Genomic DNA, 23,055 nt, shown 5'->3' with positions numbered 1-23,055 from the left:
ACTAGCTACTAACAAACAACTTTTAACTAATTGTATAACATAAAACATTTGTAAAATGTAACAATTGCCATTTTTCAAAAATCTACCTTGTGTTTTTTAAAATCTATATATCTTATATATATATTGTATATAACATACCACAACCCATACACCACATTTGCAGCACTTAAAAACATTTGTCACAATGTTTGAGTGAAAATAAACATTTAAAGATGGTAAATTAATTCAAAAACTTTTTCACACGCAGCAGTGTTTGTTGTAGTCCCAGTTCATCCCAAAGGTGCTGGATGGGGTTGAGGAAAAGGTTGTGAGTTATAATGATATAATCTGGGGGGGGGGGGGGGGGGAATGTTAATGATTTTCTTCATGTTTTTATGCTGATTAGCATTAACAAATGCTCCAACAACTAAAATGAGTCTTTACAGTCCAGGAAGTCCCACATCAAAGCTCAGTTTGGACATTTCAGTGTTGTGTCAGACTAACTCCACATCAGTTTATATCTCTTTCACAGTTTAGAGATCACAGCTGGGCGATAAGTGTCCATTATCTCTTTTCCTCCCTCCAGCCTCTCTCAGCGTCCCAGTTGCAGTAGCTTTCGTGTCTTGCTCTTGTTAAGCTCAAGTTACAGAGTTGACTGGTTCTGTGCGGCTGCCAATGCAAACTAATAACCTTTAGGCTTCCCACTCACTGATGAGAAAATGATTAATTATTCAGCACCGTTTGGTTGACTTTTACTAATGTCTGCTGTGATTTCCTTTTGTTCAGGTATTTGATCGGAGAGGAGGGTTATTGTCTGACCTCCATGCAGACCGCGTTAGTCTACGTGGAGTCACTGCACAGTGGGATCACTAATCTTCCTCCCAGCATCTGAAGAGGTAAACCACAGCCTTGAAAGACCATTTGAGTCACAATTAAGAATTTCTCCCAGGTGCTACTGCTCATTAAAGCTTACTCTTTAATTATTGTAACTTTGTAAAAACTCTGTAATGGAGGAGAAATAACTGACTTCAAAGCCTGGATTAGAGGATTCAATGACTTGTTTATTTGATTAAATGCTCTTATTTTATTTTGGGCCAATACAAAGTGTCCATTGTCCCAGTTCTGGGCTGCAGTCCAGTGGTTGCAGACCTGCAGAGTTTGATCAGAGCTCAGCAGCTAACTCTTCCTGCTCTAACCTGTAGCAGCAGGGATGAAGCTGGCTTTGGGATCCCTCCCTGTTTCCTCATTAGTTATGGGAAAAAAAGCAAAGCAGGATTGGGCTTGTCACTTCAGAATGTCCCGTTTCTTTTGAAGTGCAGAACTGGGACTACCTGTGTCATGTGATCAATCAGTCAACATTTCTCTATATCACACTTTTCTACCTCAGAGAAGGTGATGTTTTCAGGAGATGTTTTAGGATTTCTTTTAAAGAGATTCCAGGGTTCTTGCCAGAGCTGTTGAGCGTAGGGGATGCTGTGATTTTGATCTCCTATGGTGTGATGTCACCCCTTTACGGTGTGTTTCAACCAGCGGAGGAGGGTTTTTCTGTGGTTTCTTCATTTTTTAATTGGTACTGTCGTAATAATTGTTGCACACTTGGACTTAGGAGTGTGACAATATCTCAATACGGCGATATATAACAATATTTTTTTGCACGATCGATTATCGATATGCTCGCGCCAAGTATCGATTTTATTTATTTATTTTCAAAACCTTTTCTGCTTTTTCACTCAAATGTGCAGGTAGGTCTTCACAGAAATTTTGTCACTGTTGAAAGGACCAATATATTTTTTACTGTAATATTGCACTATAATGATGTCACTGGTAAGAAAGACCCTATGTTTTGTTTACAGAAATCACTGTTGGAGATACTTATTTGTTTACATTGATATGTTGACACTTATTTACAGAAATGTTGCACTAAAATAGTGTCACTGTTCATAGGACACTTTTTCAATTTAATGTCTTTCACCCTACTTGGACTTCCAGGTGTGCCTGCGTTTAAACTCTCTATTTACCTGCATAATCGAGAAACGCAAACATCAGCCGCAACTGTCTATTTAATACAGGCGATTTGCTCAGATGCTTCCAGCTTCACCTGAGTCCTGTCTGTTGGTTTGATGACTTTAAAGATTTGTAATGCTGAGAGAAAATGAGTGGGTTGGTCAAATGAGGAAAGCTTTATATAAATTGTATAAATGTGTGAATGGGTTTGGTCCATCAGTGAGATGTTAGTCGGGTATGAACCCAGCAGGACTCTCAGATCTATGGACACAGGTCAGATAGTGGAGCCCAGAGTTCACAGCAAACATAGTGATGCTGCTTTTAGTTGTTATGCTGCAAAGAAGTGGAACAAACTGCCAGCAGAGCTCAAGTCAGCATCACATGTGAACATTTTTAAATCCAAGTTAAAGGCACTTTTTTTCTCTACTGCGTATCACTGATACTTCTCATGCCCATCTGCCCTTTGCATGCACGCACTTCTCTTCTTCACACCATGAAGTCAGGGGACAACAAATCAACTTTCAGCATGTTGTTTTCCTTTCCGTTTCTCAGTATGTGGTAAAATAATGGATTGAAGGAGTGAAAATGGTGCGTTCTAAGAGTGTTTCATAGATCTGTCTGTTTGGGGCTAATGAGGTGATGTTTCCACGGTTACTGGGCAAACATGATGATGATAGTGGATGAGATCGACTGTGACGTCCTCTCACACAGCCACGCAAAACTCTGTGTGACACAATGATTTCACGACAGCCAAATATTTAGGCTCGCAGATCGCCTCCCTGCACCGAGCTGTCACTCATCTGTCAGGTCGCTGAGCCCACAATCCATATCACATTATGCAATGTGTGGACAGTAGTTTGAAGAGATGGTAAACAAATCTGGTCTTCTCAGGCTTTTAAACACATATTTAACCCCAAAACCTTTCCAATGCAGTTTTTTTTTTCTTCTTCTGTCTGTGAATTCATTCAGGGTTCCTGCGGATTTTTAAACAGTCTTAAAAAGCATTAAATTCATTAATCTAAAAAAAAAAGGCCTTAATTGTCAATAAAATATCTTAAATCAATGTTTCAAAAGTCTTCTCACACATAAGTATGATTTTATGATTGTAATTAGTCTTACATTTACAAACATTTGTTTGTTTGTTTTTTAAATGTATAAACATGGGAAAATGTAAATTTAATAAACATTGCCTGTCCGACAAAGATTGTTCTTATTGGCTTTTCTAAATAGTTTTTATTTTTGTTGTTTTATAGATTTCTGGCTATTTTTGTAATCTTTTTGGGCCTTTACTATGAAGTTAAATAATTCTATCCTGGATTTATCTCCATTAGCCGTCTTCAGACGTTAACAGCTTCATAGTATAGGTCAGGGGTCTGCAACCTTCACTCTACAAGGAGTCATTTTGCCTCATCTCTCCTGGAGACGAAAAAATACCTTCTTAATGAAAACAATACGAGGTATTAAATTCTATACTGTTAAAATTATATAGAATGTTTGATTTGATTTATATTGATCATGTAAATGAAAACTTAAAAACACTTTAAAATAAAATAAATTGACATCAAGAAATAAAACAGTATCTCAGTTTACATGAACACAATGTTATATAAAGATGACTTTTTTTACTTAATGTATTTGAAAGGCTACAAAAAGTAACTTGAATTTGATAACACATGATCATGTGATCAACACATGCTAATGTCTTACCACACATAAATCATGCATATTTAACCTGCACATTGGTGGTTAAATGAATCTGTTCCCACACCATTAAAAATTTAATTTTCTTCCAGAATAGTGTTTTTGTTGGTTTAATTATCTTACCAGGGATTTAAAACTTAAGGTTAGTCATAACTTCTATTATTTATTACTATTTATTTCAATAGTTTTTTTTTTTTAAAGCTATAGGGAGCCATTGCAAAAGAGTCAAAGAGCCACACGAGGCAATTCCCCCAATTATGTTTACTGTGAAGTTGATCTTAAATTGGAATTTCAAATGACAATAAAAAGTCTTAAACATCTTTAAATTAATTTAACTGGTGCAGTGCCCGTAGGAAATATGTATTGCTATAGAAAAGTGGGAGGTTCAGTAGTTTTTTCATGGATGGTTGTGTTTGAAGGTGAAACGTCAGACATTTAGGTTTGTTATGAAATGTTTAGAGCAGTGGTTCCTAAACTTTTCACACTACAGTACCTCTTCAGACATTTAACCTGAAGCCATGTACCCCTACTCCTGCACACTTAAAACACAATAATATAATGTCATATACAATGTTGCCCTACAGTGAAAAATCTGACCCTTTAGACGACCAAATTCAGCCCGCAGGAGAAAGTTAAAAAGACAAAAAAAAACACAAAGTATTGTCCAGATTACAAAATAATTCACTTGTAGACAAATCATCTCTGATATTCAATGTATATTCTGCAATATTTGGAGAATCGCAATTTTCCATTGCTTTTTCCCCATGAGTGTAGTTATTTTAAATTTGAAATTGTTGAAAGAAGTCAATTTTCCTGTAATTGTTTATTCATTATTTATAATTAAATATGTCTCAAAATTAATGAAATTTGAAAGAGGAAATCCTTCAGGGACTGACATGTCACTTATTGCTTGGCTGTTGTTGGCGCCTTACATACTTGATGTATGATTTATACATTGTGTAAAGTACAAACTTGGGTACACAAATCTGTTTTTTAATTTCTAATTTGAGCCCCACACACACACACACACACACACACACACACACACACACACACACACAGAGAGATTCCTTGCTTTATAGATAAATTTGACTAAAGCTTTAGGAACTCTGTGAATTAATTGAACCCCTGCTTGTGTCCAGCAGATGGACTGAACCTGTGAGACCCAGCGCTGGGCTTCACTGCATGAACACACGGAGCCGTTACTGAGGACGTGGCAGCAGCACATGGTGGATCAGACTCTGAAGCTGTAACTTCTACTGAATGCCCACGGTTTGCATCCACTGATTGTTTCTCCTGCTATGAGTTCGATCCCCTCTGAATGTAACGCTCGGCTCCTGCAGCAGCTCCTCTGATGGAAGGTTTTCCTTTCCAGAGCCATGATGTGTTTGCTACTGATGGACAAATGAAAGCAGATTCCTGCCCTTTGGATTATTATAGGAAGGAGGAAAAACCAGGCAGACACTGCTTTCATTATGTCACTGAGGCTTTATTAATATAACCATGAAGATGTGACACCCATATGCAGCTGAGTTTAGAAACCACACGGGATGTTTTGAGTTTTAAATCACAGCTCATTGTCTTTCAGAGCGGTTAGACGTCAGACTGAATGTTTTCTCCACCTCTGGGGGCTGTTTTCAAGCTTTTCTTTTGTCTTATCTGTGTTTTTTTTTGTTTTTTTTTAATGTTCAGACTCCATTCTAGATCTATTTTATAGAACACCACCATTGGTTTGTCATATAGTCCATGATGATAACCACTAAAAGTGACTACTGGAGATATATTTATTAACTAAAGGGATGAACAGGTTTTAAAGTGTTTCTCTGAGGGAATTATTTACTTTTATGGAAGTGTTTACTTGTTTTTTGTTGTATTGTCATTTTCACTGTTGACGCTGTCCGAGGATCACTTTAGGAAAACCCAAATTACATAAATGTTGCACTTTGTGTAGACATTTAACACCCAAATGTTTCCCTGTTTCTTAGAAATGTAAATGTTTTTTTCTCCATTAATTTAATTTTGCCATTTAAATTAATATTTTTTATACTGCAGTGTCATTTGTAGTTTGATGTGAAAATAGTAAGAACAAAACTGTAGATTTATATACTATAGGTTTCTATACTTTAACATTTTAAATTTGTGTTCAAACTTTCTTTTTATTCTCATTTTCGTGTCACAAAAACAAAATATGGTCAATACAAATGGATACTAACCCAATGTGGTCCTCAGTCAGTTTGTCCTGTTTAGACTGAATGAATTGTCCTGTTTTACAAACACACATGATGGTGGAGCACTGAATGCAGCGTCTGTTCTGTTTCACACCGTCATAGGTTTAAAAAGTGCACGTTGATGTCAGTCAATTAGTTGACATCGTCACACAAACTGTCACAGAATAGTTGGGGAGATGCTTGTTCTGTTGTTTTTGCTCAAATGTTTTATTTGAAATGTTTTTTGTATTTTTCTTGTGACTTGATTTTATTGTAGTTATTTCTCTGTTACTCAGAAGACGACATGGTTTAACTGGGTTTTTTTTTTCTTTGTCTGTATATTTCTCATATATGTATTTTTATGATATGAATGGTTAAGTCCTGTTTTTTTAAAGCTAGCCTGTGTGACGAGTCAATAAAGAGATGTTTACCTTTCTTAGTTTGTTGATTCATTTAGAAAACTTTCCAGGTTGAACTTTTTGTGTATTTTCATTGTGGTTTTCCATAACTTTTGAATTATGTGTATTTTTTTACCTCCGCCAAGGACGTAATGTTTTTGCTGGCACTATTTCATTTCTTTGTGTAAACAGTTTAACTCAAAAACAAATGGATGGATTTTGATGACATTTTTAGGAAATATCGCGAATGCGATAAGGAACAAGTGACTAGATCTAGATCAATATACTGATTCTAGATCAGTTTGAAAACATGGTTTTCTGTTTCGATCACATGACAGCACAGTCGTACAATAATCAGGATCACTGATGTATAAGAAGTTAAAAAAATGGAAAGAAAACGGTTCTTGTGTTCTCTGGAATTGATGACGGGTGTTATTGATCACATTTTTGTGATATACCCTGGTGACAATTTTTGCGGTCCAAAACTTAATTTTCATAACGTTTTTTAATGTTATATTTGATATCAAAATGTCGACAATGATGAGACACATCTTCAACAAAGCAATTTGAGTCGCTTAAAAATCTATTTTGGCCGTTAAATGATAGAAAGTGACAAATTAACAGGCAGAGTATTTTCAATTTTGTCTGAAAATAAGGGGTTAATGTTATTTCAGGGACTACATTCACACTAATTGTTTATTCTTGCCGAAAGCATTATTTTATGAGCTTGAGGAATGGACTGGGATGATTTTAAGATGTTAAAGAAAACTCTGCCGTGTAAATTGACGATGTTATGGACAATCTTGTGCAAAATTATTCCCCAAAGTCAAAGTATTTTTTTCCAAACTAAAAGCAAAGACTTTCCTCCACCAGAGAACTCTTGGTTGTCCACATAAGCAGCTCTGGTGCCTCTCGATGAGTCACTTTTCTTTGTTTGGGTTTCAAAAGGTCTCCCCCCACTCTATGTTGCCAAGATTCTTTCCTATTTGTCCGTCTGGTTTAAAGTTGGGATCCCTCTGGTCTCTGAAGGTCCAGATTAGAAGCAGAGGAGCTGACTTTGACTTCCTCCTTCAAAGTGATGCAAAGCGACTCAACTTTAAATCTGATGGTAAAGTGTCCCATCAAAGGCTGTGTGTCCCTGGGACATTTACACAAACTGATAAATGTCCTCACAGTTAGACTGGTTATGGACTCTGACCAGTAACATATGACCAGCTTTAGAAGTGTTTATACAGGTGACAAGTGCATTGTTTTCACCAGATTATTAAAATAAACCAAAACAAAGATTTGAAGGTTTCTTGCCTTCATGACATTAAGTTCAGAGTATTGAACGCTTCCTCTCAGCAAACTGTGGGGCCTCACTGTGTGGCTCGTGGCCCCTCGGTCTTTCCTAAACAAAAGCCAGTTTTCTTTTCCTATTAGCGTAGGATTCCTCGTCGGCAGAGGTGAGCACTAGTGCCCCAGTGGATTTTCCTGTGATTTGGCCTAATTGAGCTCTCAGCCGACAAGTTGGAAACAAAAACAAAGACGGAAAACCCCAACCCCCCAAATTCTCCCCCAGAAACCCACCTCTATGGCTTTCACTCTCACCCCATCGGCCTCTTGTGTCCACTCCCATCATTCTTTGCAGCATACATCTCTCATTATTGGCAGAACGGATGTACATTCTTGTGGAAGCGTGTGGGTATGAAAGGGAAAACAAAGGCTGTGTCTAATGCTGTAATGGCTGTTTGTTTAGGGGACGTGGTGCCCCAAATAACAGATGATGGTCCACATAAAGGAAGCTAGTGCTTGTGAACATGAATGTTTCGATGCAACCTTTGTACACACTTGGTTTTTTGGACCCTGTTACCTACCAGGATCATTAGTGAGTCAGAATCACCAAGAAAGCTGGTTAATCCAGCTTTTTTTCCCCCAGTACATCTGTTATGTACTGTTTTGTACTGTACTGTTATGTCTACATGTGTTGATGCTGGATTTTCAAATGACTACTTAGTTTTCCCAAAATAATTAAAGCAAAAATAAATCACTCAAAGGTCAGATGTTCTGCAGTAATTTACCAGGAGGCCTGTACCGTTCATTGGAAATGGCAAAATACTCGTAAACTGTATGTTTGAAATTATTGTCTTGTCTTGTTTATTTTTCTCTTCTCTCTCTCTGCTTTGTCCTGCCTCACCTTGTCTTTTTTGCTTTGTCCTGTCTTGTCTTCTTTCCTTGTCCTGCTGTTCTTTTCTTGTCTTGAATTGTCCTATCTTTCCTTGCCTAAACCGGTCTTGACTTATCTTGTCTTTTTCTCTCTTCTCTCTCTCTGCTTTGTCTTGCCTCGCCTTGTCTTTTCTTGCTTTGTCCTGTTTTGTCTTCTCCAGTCTTGCCTTCTTTCCTGTGTTGCCTGGTTTTCCTTGTCTTGTCCTGCTTTCCTTTTCTTGTCTTGCGTTGTTCTGTCTTTCCTTGCCTTACCTAGACCATCCATTTTCTGACCTGCTTGTTCCTGTTTTCACGGGGGTCTACTGGTGCCAATCTCCAGCTCTCAATGGGCGTTAGGTGGGGATACACCCCGGACAGGGTGCCAGTCCATCACAGTCTTGACTTATCTTGTCCTTGCCTGTGATGAATGTGCCTATGCGATGACATCACACCTTAAATACCAAAGTGATCCTGGGGTAAGACTTGCTAAGCTAAACTAAGCCATCTTCTTTTTGACAATGGCTTTTTTCATAGAAACTCTGGTTTAGGGGTCAGCAACGTTCATCAGTGAAAGAGTCATTTTAAGTTTTAACCCTTGCTAACAGATACCAGACACAGATTGGGCCTCAGACTGAACTTTATGGAGTTTTTTTTAATCATCTTTACTTAATGTCACATCTCTCTGTCGTTGAGGAGGCAATTACAACATAGTTTTAGTGGCAAACATTCCTTTATCTTTTGGCATCATATACAGCAGACCAGTGCTGAAACTGACTGACCCAATGTGGGATCTATTTAGAAGTTCCCTGTGATCATTTCAGTTACAATATTCTATTTTCTTTGATATTTGTAATAATCTTACAGTCATACATTAGTTCCAATAGAAATGAGCAAATATTCTGTACACCAAACTTTTTACCTTTTTAATTGCTTTCAGCCGCCAAGAAAATTTAATCTAACATTAAATATTTATTTTACTGTATTTTTTTTCTAAAACTCAATCCTAAATTAAAACACATTGAAAAACAGGAACAAGTGGGTCTGAAAATGGATGGATGTAGATAAGTAAACAATTATAGAATTAACACATGTCCCATAATGGTAAAATACCGAAGATGATCAGTTGGAGGACACACTTTTTCTTTACTACCATGTTACACCTAAACAAAATCAGGTCCTACTGGAAAGTTGCAGTCTTGTATTACGGTAAATCAGTGGTTGCCAACCTTCTTTTTTAGATCGTGACCCCATTTCGATATCACAAATTTGTGGCAACCCCGAAGACCTTTTTTTTTTCTAAAACTAGAATTACTTTCAAGGTTGAGAAAAATTGTATTAAAACTGACAACAACAACAACAACAGAGGTGGGAAAAATTCTCAATTTCTTTATTTAATGCAGGAAAATCACATGACAGCATTGAAAGGTAAATAATAACCAACCACAACAAGGACAACATAATACGATGGATGGATGGATGGATGGGTGCACAGTGGAGGGTCTGGAGGACACAGGGTGTCCCAGATTAAAGGTTTTTCTCCACAAAGACAGTTTTAAGGTCCTCAGGGCAGTTGACGGTGAAAGTCGTGTGTGACGTGTTCCTTCTTTCCACTAAAGCAGCAACAGCTTCACCCAAATCCAGATGGTTCAGGTATCCTGGTGCCAAACGCTCCGGGGTGGCAACACCGGTGTCGATCTTTACCTGCCAGGAGGAAAAAAGAGACGAAGAGGATCACTGGAAAGTTCTGGAATCACAAAATGGATATGGAGGGTTGTGAGGGAACAAAAGTCTGGCTCCTAGGCTCCTCGGCTCCTAGGCTCCTAGGCTCATAAGCTCCTAGGCTCCTAGGCCAGGTGTAGATCAGATCAGTCTAAGGTTCAGCTGAGCCTGGATCTCCATGTGCAGAGGTCGGCAACTTTTATCACAGAGGGGGCCACAAAAATGTGTTTGTTTGACCGAAGGGCCACGCCATCAACATTCATGTCAGCATTTAGAATAATGACCAATCTGAGCATTAACGTGGGAAACAATGAGTTTTTATAGTAATGTGTTTTTTTTTCTGTCATTCTGTGCATGTTTGTTGTTGTCTTGCCTGTTATGAGGCATTTTGCGCATTTTTTCTGTAAAATGTATGTTTTTTTGAGTCATATTGTGTATTTGTTTTGTTATTTTGCATTTTTTGGAGTAATTTTTGTGTATTTCTGTTGTCATTTTGCTCGTTTATTAGTACTGTGGTGGGTTTGCAGAGTCATTTTTTGTGTTTTTCTTGCCGTTTTGTTTAGGGCTGCACGATTATGGCCAGAATGATAATCACGATTATTTTGATAAATATTGTAACCACGATTATCATCACAATTTTTAATCATGTTAGGAAGAAAATCTGTTTTTATTGCACTACTTTTAAACAAACAATATTTGTACAGTTCACAGTGCAAAATTAAGCTTTAAATAAGAATTATACTAAATAAAATTAAAAAAAATTAACCCAAGAATTTAAAATGTACCAAAAGCTAACAAAATAAATACATTATTACAGTGCTGAGCTCATATTTTAAATGTAAATATAGCAGACAATCAGATTTATTTAATTGTTTCAACCAAAATTGTGATCACGATTAAAATTCAATTCAACTGTGCAGCCCTACTTTTGCTGTCATTTTCTGTAATTTTGTGTATTGTTTGAGTGATTTTGTGTATTTCTGTAATAGTTCTGTGTGTTTTTGGAGTATTTTTTGTGTTTTTCCTGACTTTTACTGTATTTTCCTGCAGTGTTGTAATTCTTTGTATTTTTTGATGTATTCGTGCTTTTCTTTTGTGTATTTTTCTGTCATGTTGTACGTTTACCTAGGGGGCGGAGGCACGTGTGCTCCTACCATGCATTCTTTGATCGCACCTCGCGGCCCCACACAGGTCTGTGCACGGTTTACATGCTTTTACACTCTTTTCTTCCAACAGGCTAAAACACGAGTCGGATCATTTAGAGTTCTTCTTTCACCTGATTGAGTTTGCAGGGCACGTCTGGATACTCCTCTCTGAGGACCTGACAGAAGGCCAGAGTGCTGGCTGCTCCCACCGTCAGGAATCCTGTTCCAGGCATCAGCAGCTTCTCTCCAGCTCCTCCTGCAACACACACACACACACACACACACACACACACACACACACACACACACACACACACACACACACACACACACACACACACACACATACACACACACACGTTTATCACTGTCTATCTAGGATTAGTTTAGAGCAGGGTTGGGGTCAATTATAATTATAATTGTGTAACTGATAATTAATTACAATTATGCAGTAATTATAATTGAAATTGTAATTGAAAAAAATCTGTTGCTGTTGTAATCATAACTGAAACGTAATTGAGTTTAGATAATTAGGGCCCGAACACAACGGTGTGTAGGACCCATATATTGTAATGCACCTCGTTTTTATTATTATTCTTCTAATAGAGGAAACGAAAGCATCTTTGGTGAAAAATGTGATATTTTGGGGGAATTGCACAAGTAAATGGCAAAATGACTCAATAGCGCCCCCTTGAAAAATGTAACGACATCATCACTGTGAAACTTCTACGAAATTCTGAAGAATTCTGACATCATCGCTGTAGAGAGACGTAGATCATTTATTTATACGTGAAAATGCAAATTAGACAATATTGATTCAATTACTCATTTTTCTGCTTAAAATCTGCTGCCTACTAAAGAAAAACTGCTCCGTATTTGGCCCATGAACTAAAATGAGTTTGACACCCCATAGAAGAGTTTCTTTCAAAAACATTTGTTTATGTATGTCAGCTGTATAGCACAACCCACCATTGACTCTTAATATTTTTTTGGTTTGTGTGTGTTTTGCTTATCTTGTTTCCTTTCTTCAGTCTGAGGAACTCACCGGTGATGAAGGTGTAGGTGCAATCACTGTCGTCCCTCACTAAAGGAAAGAAGGCCTTCCACGACACAAAAGTGCTGAACAGTAACGTCTCGACCACCTGACGAGGCAACAGGTGAAGATGAATCAAACGTGACCTGCAGTAAAAACTAAACACTGTGATGATAATAATACAACGTCTGCCTCAAAGCTATAAATTCTGTAAGATCTTTAACTCCTTTTTTCCCACTTATTTTAGTTTGTTGCTTTCAAAATGACAATTCCTTGTTGACAAAGTATTTGTACTTTGATCCTCTCATATACGATCTACTGTGTAGAACTCTGGGGAAACACTTTTAAGACCAAAGTAAATTTAGCTTTTTTGCAAAAAGGCCGTACGATTGATTTAAAAAAAAAAAAAAAAAAAAAGCAGGATATTATTACCATACACATCCATGAATGGTTAAATCAAAACTTATGAAATTTAAAGATATTGTTTAATATAAAATAACTCAGATAATGTTCAAAAGTCATTCAAAAATACTCCTCAATACAGACCAGCAAATACAGCCTTAGAGATCAATTTATGATTATTTTACCAAAAGCAAGATTAGAATAAAACAAAGTCTGATCTAGGGGTTAATTTGTAAAATAATGTTCATTAAAAAATGAGTGACACTATTTATTTTCAAAGGAAAAATGTATCAATATATTTAATAGAGTTATGTGAAGCAGTAGAAATAGAAATGTTTGTGTTCTTTGTTAAATGTCGTATATGAAAGAGAGTATATATGTATATATGTATATATTTTTTTTTTTTTTGCATTATTTGAAAAAAAAAAAGCAACTTAATTTTTTGCATTTTTCTTTCGTCTTGATTTATGTTAGGCATATAAGCATTTTCGCTTCTGCCTGTTTCAGTCTTGTTATATATATTTCAAATTGTGATTTATGTTTGAATACTTTTTGTTAAACTGAAACAAAAAAAACTGAAACTGAAAATAATGAACCTTGGTCAGAGACATCGTGTTATTAGCTATTTTCTTGTTTCTCCTGCAAGGCTTGACAAAACCTGAGTTTATTGCTAATGCCTACATTATTTATATACGTTTGCAGTCTTAGTCTCTTCTATTTGTATCAATAATCAATAATTTTGTGATGTGAAACACATGAAAAAAATGTGGTTTGACTGTGATGATTGAAAGGCTATTAATGAGCACATATAAACATGTCTGTTTGCTGACCCAGTGCAGGTCTTTGAGGGTCTGAGTGTGTGGGGGTCCTCTCTGCCACCAGCTGAAGCCAAGAGAGGAAACCACGTCGGTCACCTTCCCCGCCTCCTTCAATAGGGCCTGTTTGACCTGCTCGGCCCCCTCCTCACATCCTCATACGGAACATAACGTATATAAACACTGAACATATATAACATTAACATTTATAACACATATACACAAATGGAAGACTTCAAGCAAAACATCAAGTCCACTTTTCCCAATTAAGATCACACAATCAACAAGGTTCAGAGATCAATACAATCTAATGGCAAAGTAATCATTCACTTGACTTCGTCTGTTAGATTAGTTTATACTTTATTTTATCTCGCAGTGGGGAAATGTAAACGTTACAGCGGCCAAAGACACAAAATGCAAGCAAACAAGAAAAGCTAAATACAAATACAGGAAGGAAAAAATAAGGGGAAAAAAACTCAAATGTAAAATAAAAATGAATAAATAATAAAAATAAAGTTAATAATAAACAGAAAAAATATATAAATAAGCGGTAAGTGGGGTTTTACAATAAGTAATGAGTAATATTGCACATAGTTAGTTTTGTTCACTAATTTAATGATGTTTAAGCCGCTAGACAGGATCATTTATTAACAGATAAAGACATAGTGTAGGATTAACAAATCAATACATTTAAAATTATTAGCTCAAAAAAAGATGTAAAAAGTATAAATTGCCGCTCCAAAGTTTGTTTTAATGTCCACAGTAAACATTCTCTTAGTCGACATTATTGAAGAAGTTTCCCGCATTGCATTGTGGGATGTAAAGTCCCGTAAACGGATGCAAAGAAGTGTTTTCACTTCAGTATTACTGTGATTTCTGGTCTTTTCCCCAAAGAACTCTGTCAAAGGGACTTCCCAACACATTTCTGGTGTTTTTACAAACTGAAAGTTGGGGCAAAACATGGCGGATGTTTATTTTAGGATTCACAACAACAACTGAATTTCACGTGGAGTGAAGGTGATACCGCGGGAAACACCGGGAACAAAAACCATGTCAGGTGAATCACTGTCATTCTTGTCTGGCGAAGAAACACCAGAATTCACAGTAAAAATGACATAAAAACTCTTCTATGTGTTAGTCTACGGGACTCCAAGTCCCATAATGCAATGTACGAAACTTTTCCCACAATATCAATAAGACAGTGTTTATAGTGAAGATCAAAACAACTTTCAAGCATTAATTTCAACCTTTTACATATTTTTTCTAGCAAATTAACTTACATTTTTTGATCCATGATACCTACACTGTCTACCCAATTTTGCACTTCAATGTACAAATGATACATAAAGATAGTAAAACAATAAGTGAGAGATATCAGTCCTTTCAAGATTTTATCATTTCAATTTCATTGATTTTGTGACAATTTTTTATTTAATTTCAGGAAATTAAAAGAAATAATTGAGTCCTTTGAACAATTTGAAATTTTAAAATGACTACAGTCATGTGATAAAAGCGTGGGAAAATTGTGATCCAATTTGGTAATTTACACAATAATTCATGTTTTCTGTGCCTTTTTTTACTTTCTGAATTGGATGGTCTAAAGCAGTGGTTCTCAAACTTTTTTGGCTCAAGTACCCCCTTTGTCGGATTAGAACATTAGAACATTCTAATCAAGATCATTTCTATTATCATTTTGTGTGGGTTTTTGTCTCATTTTGTGTGTTTTTAGTGTCATTTTGTGTATTTTGTTGTTGTGTGTCAGTTCTTTTTATTATTCAGTACATTTTTTCTCTTATTTTGTGGTCGTTGTGTGTTGTTGGTATTATTTAAATTATTCTATCTCAGTGTGTGTGTGCTTTTGGTGTCGTTTGGTTGTTTCTTATGTCGTTATGTATGTTTCTCTGTTATTTTTGTGTATTTTGTAGTGATCTTGTGTATTTTTCTCTTTATCTTAGTGTGTCTTTGTTGTCATTTTGTGTCTTGCTGGTAATAGTAAGTGTTTTTCTCTCTTTGTGCGTGAGTTTTTGGTGTCATTTAGTATATTTTGTTGTTGTTTGTCTGATTTTTTTTTATTATTCAGTATATTTTTCTCTTATTTTGTGTGTTTTTTTTTTTGTCATTTTGTGAGTTGTTGGTAATATTCAGTGTGATGTTTTGACTATTTTCAAACCATTTGGTTAATTTGATGAAGATAGTTTTATTTTTCCCAGGGCGATATCTAACGTACTGTAGCTCAGGCAATGTTGCATACACAATAATTTAATGAACATTTACCACGTGGCGCATCAGTATTATGAAAACACATTTATACTCCACGGGATTTATTTCAACAGGGGAAAGCTTTGAAAACACCAAATCCCTGCATTATAGTAAATGACTAGGTATCCATCAGGAATCGTGTAACAATCAAATATAGAGGATGCTGACTCACCCACATTCCCAACGATGGTGATTAGGTCCTGCGTTGTGTTGGGGGAGACGAAGCTCCTGAGTCTCTCCAGGCGACTGCTCTCCCTGGAGATCACTGCCACCCTGAAACCTACACACACACACACACACACACGTTTATCAATCTATTACTGAGGTTTAGTTTTGAGCAGGATTCGGGTCAATTATAATTATAATCGTGTAATTGATAATTAATTACAATTATGCCGTAATTATAATTGAAGAAAATCTGTTGCTGTTGTAATCATAATTGAAATGTAATTGAGTTTAGATAATTAGGGCCCAAGCACAACGGTGCGTAGGACCCTATTTTAATGCACCTCGTTTTTATTATTATTTTTCTCATAGAGGAAATAATTGCATTGTTGAGGGCTTAAACACGTTCAAACACTCATGAAAATGTGTATGCATCATAGGACTGGCGAAAAATCTGATATTTTGGGAGAATTGCACATGAGAATGCCAAGATGACTCAGCTTAGATTGATGACATCATCACTGTTGAGAGTGATGATGTCAGAATTCTTCAGTGTACTGAAGAACTATTACTTCAGTACACTGATGATATCCCTGATCTGGGTAAGTATTGTTATTTCTTTCTACCACAACAGGGTTCTCACCAGGTATTTTTCACAGCACAGGGGGATCGCGTGGCGCACGAGCGAGCACAAAGCTAATGGTATGAGCTATGGTTTAACCCAACCGTCATTCACAGTCATAGCGCCACCTATTGGTAAAAGGAAATCTTAGGCATTGTATTTGCACAGAACATTACAGTTTGTGATATAATCCACACACACATCACAACCTCACATTAATCTTCAGCTCAGACAACAGGCCATCACCTTTAACACAGATAGAGCCACTTTAATCCCTCTGACATGAAAACGAGCATTCTGCACCAGCGTGGCTGTGTCCTAATCTAGCTATCAAGGTCAAAAAGGGGATGAAAGCGAGCCATCGGCAGATGGTAACGTGTAGGAGCTCCTATAGCAACAAAACAGATCACTGCAAATCCCCACAACAAGTCTGTGAATGATTGAATATGAAAGAAATGTCCCTCTTGACATAAACAGTCATTTATTGGAATTTGACGAGAAGCCTGGGTTAGGATGAGCATAAGGGCAACCAAAGCAATATCAACATGAGTGAAAAGTCATACGGCATATACAGTATATCGCAAAAGTAGGATATTGTAAAATATTGGGATATAAATATATATAATTCATCTGAGGGATTTTTTTTCACCATTTCTTATAATAAGAAAGAGCTTATTTCAGGAACTAGTTCTTTATACATCCATCCATTCATTTTCAGACCCACTTGTTAGTGTTTTCAGGGTCACGGGGGTCTGCTACTGGTGCCTATCTCCATGCAGCTCTCATTGGGGCGTTATGTGGGTGTACACCCTGGACAGGGCGCCAGTCCATCCAGGGCAACACACAGACACACAACCACTCACATTCACTCCTAACGGGCAATATAGAGACTCCAATCAACCTAACAGTCACACACGGTTAGAACATGCAAACTCCACACTAAAAGGACCCAAGTGTCCACGCCAAGACCTTCTTGCTGTGAGGAGGACTTAAGCCACCGTTGTTAATTATTTTAAAATTTAGATATTTTTATTATTATTTATAAATGTAGAAAGTGAACAAGGTCTGCAGCCATTAACTCTTTGAATACATATTTCCAACTCCTATATGAACTTAATGCCCTCTGCCATCAATGCAAAGTTTTGACAGTTTGGTATGTTTGAGGGTTGGTTCTGGACAAGTATGACCCAACTTTTCTCAGCTGAAATCCATATGGTCACTGTGGGCATTTGTTTTATTTGACACAGCAAGCGTGAGTTAGTTTGTTTAAGTTATGCAAAAAGGAGATAAAAGACGAAAAGCAACCATTCAACATTTTTAAGATATTTTGTTTTATTGTGTAAGGTAATTTGACATGGTCTCTCATGCGTAAATCTTTTCCCCATGCGTAAAAGCGCGCACAGTCCAAAGTAGCCTATATTAATAACCTATTGTTAGACATGATTCCAGCAGCAGGTCCCCAGCATTCTCCCTCTTTTACTGAGCTCACCTTTATCCAGCAGCGCTTTAACGATCCCGGAGCCCACCGTTCCCGCTCCGCCCAGAACCAGCACCACCCGGTCCACGTTGGACATGACGGACACAGCTGCGCGCGCACACGGAGGCTGGAGGAGTGAGTGTAGGAAGAGGAGGCGGACGAGCTTTGCTGCTGTTGGTGAAGCCGGTGACTACTGCGGAGCATCTTTACCAAAACATGGAGCTTTAAACTGACCTCAGACCGCCATCAGTGAAGCCACGCCCACAGGAGGACCCCCGCAGCCCTCATCGGAGCGTGCATGTTTGTACGTGCACGCGCGTATGATAACTGAGTCACATAAACACAGGCTCAAAGTTAACATTTAGCAAACGGTTTTCTTTCAATTAATTTACATTTTACGTTTTTGTTTTTTTTTTATTATAAATTAATAATAACTTAGTTTAGTTTAATACAATGTTTTATAATGAACTTTTAATATCTAAAAATGTGTCTTTGATTGAGAAATTTAAAACCTATCTTTACGTAATAATGATATCATTACATACTGGATTAAAAGAAGAAGAAATATGAAATAAATGGAACTGGAATATTTGCATTTCCTGAAGAAAATGCAGGTGCTGGCTCTCTTTGCACCGCACTAGCCTAGCATTAGCATCAGCATTAACCCAGCGTTAGCGTTACCCTAGCATGAGCATTAGCCTAATATTATCATTAGTAATAGCCTAGCGTATAACATTAGCCAAACGTTAACATTAGCTTAGTGTTAACATTAACCTGGCGTTAGCATTAGCCTAACGTTATCAATAGCCCAGCAATAGCATTAGCTTAGCACAGCCTAGCATTAACATAAACATTTACCTAGCACTAACCTAATAATAGCCTAGCAACAGTATTAACCTAGCAATTGCTGAATATTAGCAATAATGTTGAAAAAGTTGAAAAAAGTGGAAATGGGTTGAAAAAAGTTGAAATCGCTTGAAAAAGCTGAAATGGGTTGAAGGTCTGAGCTGAAAGTGAACAGACAGCTGAATAAGTTAAAGGTTGAATGGAAATCAGTTGAAGAATGGCTGAACAGCTGAAGTTCTAAGTTGAAGGTTTAAAATGTGGATGGAAAAATGAAAAGTTAAATAGTTTAAAAAGTTGAAAAGTTAGAAAAAAGCTCCTAATTAGCAGTGTCCAGAAGATATTTGAACAGTTTGACACAAAACTTGTTGGAATCAGTTGAAAAATGTGGGAGTAGTAGGAGTCAGACGGAAGAAGAAAATAACTATAATAAAGTTTAAATAACAATAGTGGGGACAGTTCCTGCATCCTCACTAATTAACGCAGGAAGAGACTTCACCAAATCTTTCGGTTATTACAGCAACACATATGGCTACAGTGAAATGAATGACCTACAGTATATTGTTTAATCATTTAGAATGTTAAAAAAAAAAGCTTTTGTTTTTGAATACGAATAAATCAAACTTTTATTTGTTAAATACATTTCATACGGATTGCCCAAAGTGCGTTTACATTACACACACCCGTATATATGCAATGGACTGGCGCCCTGCCCAGGGTGTACACCTGACTAACGCCCATTGAGAGCTGGAGATAGGCACCAGCAGACCCCCACAATCCTGATAAAGGAAACAAGTCGGTCTGAAAATGGATGGATGGATGGACACCCTGGCTCCTTTTCAGGGTCACCTATCTCAGCTGTCATCGGGCACTAGGCGGGGGTACACCATGGACAGGGCACCAGTCCATCACAGGGACAAAGAGAAGTAATTACAGAGTCTGTACATCAATTAAATCAGTCTGTCTGTGAATGGTTGGGTGGAAATTATACTGTTAGGATTTGATATGGTATTAACACAATAAACATAACTCAGAGATCGACGAGATGAGATTATAATCATGAGTCTGGAAAAACAGCTCAGGGCTTTTACCTTCTCTGTCCATGGTGGATGTGGTGGTGGTCAGATGGAGGGCAGCAGAGGTCGGATGGAACAACGGGAGGCTGAGGTGGCTCAAGTCAAACATGACATTGAAATATATCTAATAAGTGAAAAAAGGTTAAGCAAGTTTTTATATGTTAATGGTGTGAAATGTCTGTGAGAGAGATGTCTTAGTTAGAGGTTATCAGTGGAAATGGATTAATGGGAGTCTGGAGGGTTTTCTTTCTAGAGTTGGAGCATGTTGGATAGTAGGATGTTGATGGGCTTTCTTGATCATTAGGTCATCAATAAGATAATTAATTATGTTTGCTTTTGTTTGTTCATGTGTTCGGTCATGTTGCTTTGAAATGTGATACTGAGAAATGTTGCTTGGTTAGTAACAGTTGGCTGGCCAGTGTAAGGTAGATTGTGTTTTTGTTGGGTTAAGTTTGACTTGCCAAAGGTCTGACCAGTTTTTTTAGCTACCAGAGAGGGCTTTATGGAGCTGGAGCAAAGAGCTTTTATACTCCTGGGACACTGGCCAGGTGTTTCGGGGACATTTGATGAACTACGCCCATTATCAGGTTCCTGCAGAGAAAGCACAAGCAAGAACAGCGGCAGGCCCTGCAGCATTGGGAGGCCGTCGCAGCATGTACAGTACCTCATTTGAAAATGGGCATTAAAATGATCATTCTTGACCTACTTATTCCTGTTTAGGGTCAAGACTGCGGTCTGTTGGTGGCAATCTCTAGCTTTTAACCAGTGCTAGCGCAATTCAAAGACCCCCATTAACCCAGTGGTTCTCAAACTTTTTCTGCAGTGCCCCCCTTTGAAGAATGGAACTCCGCCCCATACCAACAAAAAAGGGTCAAAAATGTAAAAAACAAAAAATGTACTGTTTTTCAAAACAAATAAAAATAACATGAAATGACATGCAATCATATATTTTAGAACATAATAATACACCAATAATAATAACTAGGGGAGAGCTGATACAAAAGCAACTGTTTTTAAACAAGCTTTATTTTAAAAGATAACATCGAACGCTAAAAACGCTGTAGTTGGACACTGACCGGACGTTGCGCATTGTTACTTTGTCCCTCATAGTTGGAATGAAATTAACATGCAAGTGGGATTAAAGCCACACCATGAAATACAGTAAAGTTTTATAAAAATACTTATTTCTCATAAAACATTTAAAATAATTTCCTGCCAAATAAGTGATGCACTCTCCCTCTCTCTCTCTAAAAAAAAGTGGCTATCCGTACGGTTGCATTATCAATATACCGACATTCTATCCGTACGCAGTGCCCCTTATTGGCCAGTTTAGGTCCCTTGATGGGTCAGTCATTGGCCAGTTTAGGTCACGTGACTAAGACTAAAGTTAACCGTAAACCAAACCCTAACCTTAACCATTGTTGCGATGACGGGTTATAACCTAACCCAAACCCTAAGCCGCTACGTACGTGTACTTCGGTAAAGGTACCAATAGCAACGGGGGTTGTCCGTACACCAACCATACAAATAGACACTTTAAATAAAAAAATTAAAAACTTTAATTTTTAATTGCTTCTATTGTTTAAAAGTAACAACAAAGTAGATTGAAGTATTACAATGTTTTATTTTTAAATTTAAATGTATAAATGTATTATTTCTAACATGAAATTATTTCCAATCATGATAATGATCTTGCGCCCCTGTCATGATGTCACATTCCCCCAAGGGGCACGCCCCATGGTTTGAGAACCACTGATGTTTTTTTGACAGTGGTAGGAAATCGGAGTAGGTCTACCTGGATAAAACACACAAGCATGGTGAGAACATGCAAACTACATTAAGGACCTCTGTGCAAACTACTGTGAAGCAGACTTTACCAAAGTGCAAAAAGAAATCATATTCATATTTTTCTAACATTTCTTCTTTTGTTTCCTCTGAGTTATACCAACACGACTCATAAATGGCCGAGTGATGTTATCTCATTGAATAGAAATGTATTAATAATATATCCCACTAATGCAGCTAATTGTTGCCATCTAGTGGATTAAAACTGTAGGCTATATGAAAATATTGTAGTCTATAACACAAAATTTGTACAGGTATATCTGAAAATGTCTAATATCAATAAAAAGTTTGCCATTCTTGTCATTAATTTAGAAAGTGAAACCCTAATATGATATAGACTCTTGCATGGTTGTTATTCAGTAATCAGGTTTAATCATTTTAGTTCAGAGAAAGGTAGCTCTGGATTTATCAGTATAACACGAGGTTGTTATTTCACCAAAAAATGCTAATAAAGATAATGAATAAGCACACATTGCTCTTTATAATTAACAGGGTGGAATAATCAAATCCCATGCATTAACAATGGGAATAGATGTCGTTATATGCTCCACATGTAGTTAAAGCTACAAACCCCACAAAGTTACATTATGAATCTGAACCCAACAGAATTAAAAACCTGTGGACTACTTTTTTTTTTTTAAGTGAATAAACAACATTAAACATAGAGTAATGGATGAGAACCTGTCATAGCAGTTCAGCATTTGTTAGCCTAGCACATGCTAAACTTTAGTACAGCTACAGATTTCACACTAACCAAAAACCCACCATGAAGGCTCCTATAATCACACTCAGATTTATATTTTTAATTAATAGAATGTTAAAAAGGATTAGAAATGATCAACTTGTGTGTCCACTGTCCAGTTATCATTTATAGGAGGAGGTGAAATCAACTAAATATTAGTTAGCTTGCGGCGCTACCTTCTCCTGTAATGGTAACCAATTTTCTGAATAATTTATTTTTTTGTTTGTTTTTGGGCTATATGTCTTTCTGTTATTCAGACACACTTTTTTCTTCTGTTTTTTTTTTTGGAGTAATTTTTTTTCTTCTGTTTTTTGTGCTAATTTTTTTCAGTTTTTCTGACAATTTTGTTTTCTGTTGTTAGTGTTCATTTTTACCATTTTTCCGACTTGTTATTTTTTTTATAGAGAGAAAATATGGCTATGGAAGCATATTGCATTCA

General features: G+C 36.9%; 2 protein-coding genes across 3 annotated transcripts in view; one reads left to right on the top strand and one right to left on the bottom strand.

The window, feature by feature from the left end:
- The window catches only part of vps9d1 (VPS9 domain containing 1), a 30,734-nt gene extending 24,408 nt beyond the window's left edge, over positions 1-6,326 (top strand). The window contains exons 16-17 of one of the 2 annotated variants that reach the window (XM_028449164.1): positions 766-875; positions 4,830-6,326. In XM_028449164.1, coding sequence (XP_028304965.1) covers positions 766-871 — 106 coding nt within the window. In that variant the 3' untranslated portion in view covers positions 872-875; positions 4,830-6,326. Of the gene's footprint in view, positions 1-765; positions 876-4,826 lie in introns of both variants that reach the window. The other variant, XM_028449163.1, reaches the window with a different exon arrangement.
- Positions 6,327-9,839: 3,513 nt separating this feature from the next.
- On the bottom strand, positions 9,840-18,323 carry LOC114465222 (uncharacterized). Its single transcript, XM_028450087.1, has 6 exons — positions 18,123-18,323; positions 16,019-16,126; positions 13,603-13,742; positions 12,383-12,479; positions 11,469-11,593; positions 9,840-10,174 (listed from the first exon to the last, which is right to left on the bottom strand). Exons 1-6 carry the CDS (start codon positions 18,205-18,207, stop codon positions 9,998-10,000), a joined length of 732 nt encoding a protein of 243 aa, XP_028305888.1. The 5' UTR covers positions 18,208-18,323; the 3' UTR covers positions 9,840-9,997.
- Positions 18,324-23,055: the final 4,732 nt, after the last annotated feature.

This window comes from Gouania willdenowi, chromosome 6 (assembly GCF_900634775.1).
Source record: "Gouania willdenowi chromosome 6, fGouWil2.1, whole genome shotgun sequence".
NCBI classification, from domain to species: Eukaryota; Metazoa; Chordata; class Actinopteri; order Blenniiformes; family Gobiesocidae; genus Gouania; species Gouania willdenowi.
This window is presented reverse-complemented; position numbering and strand designations above follow the sequence as displayed.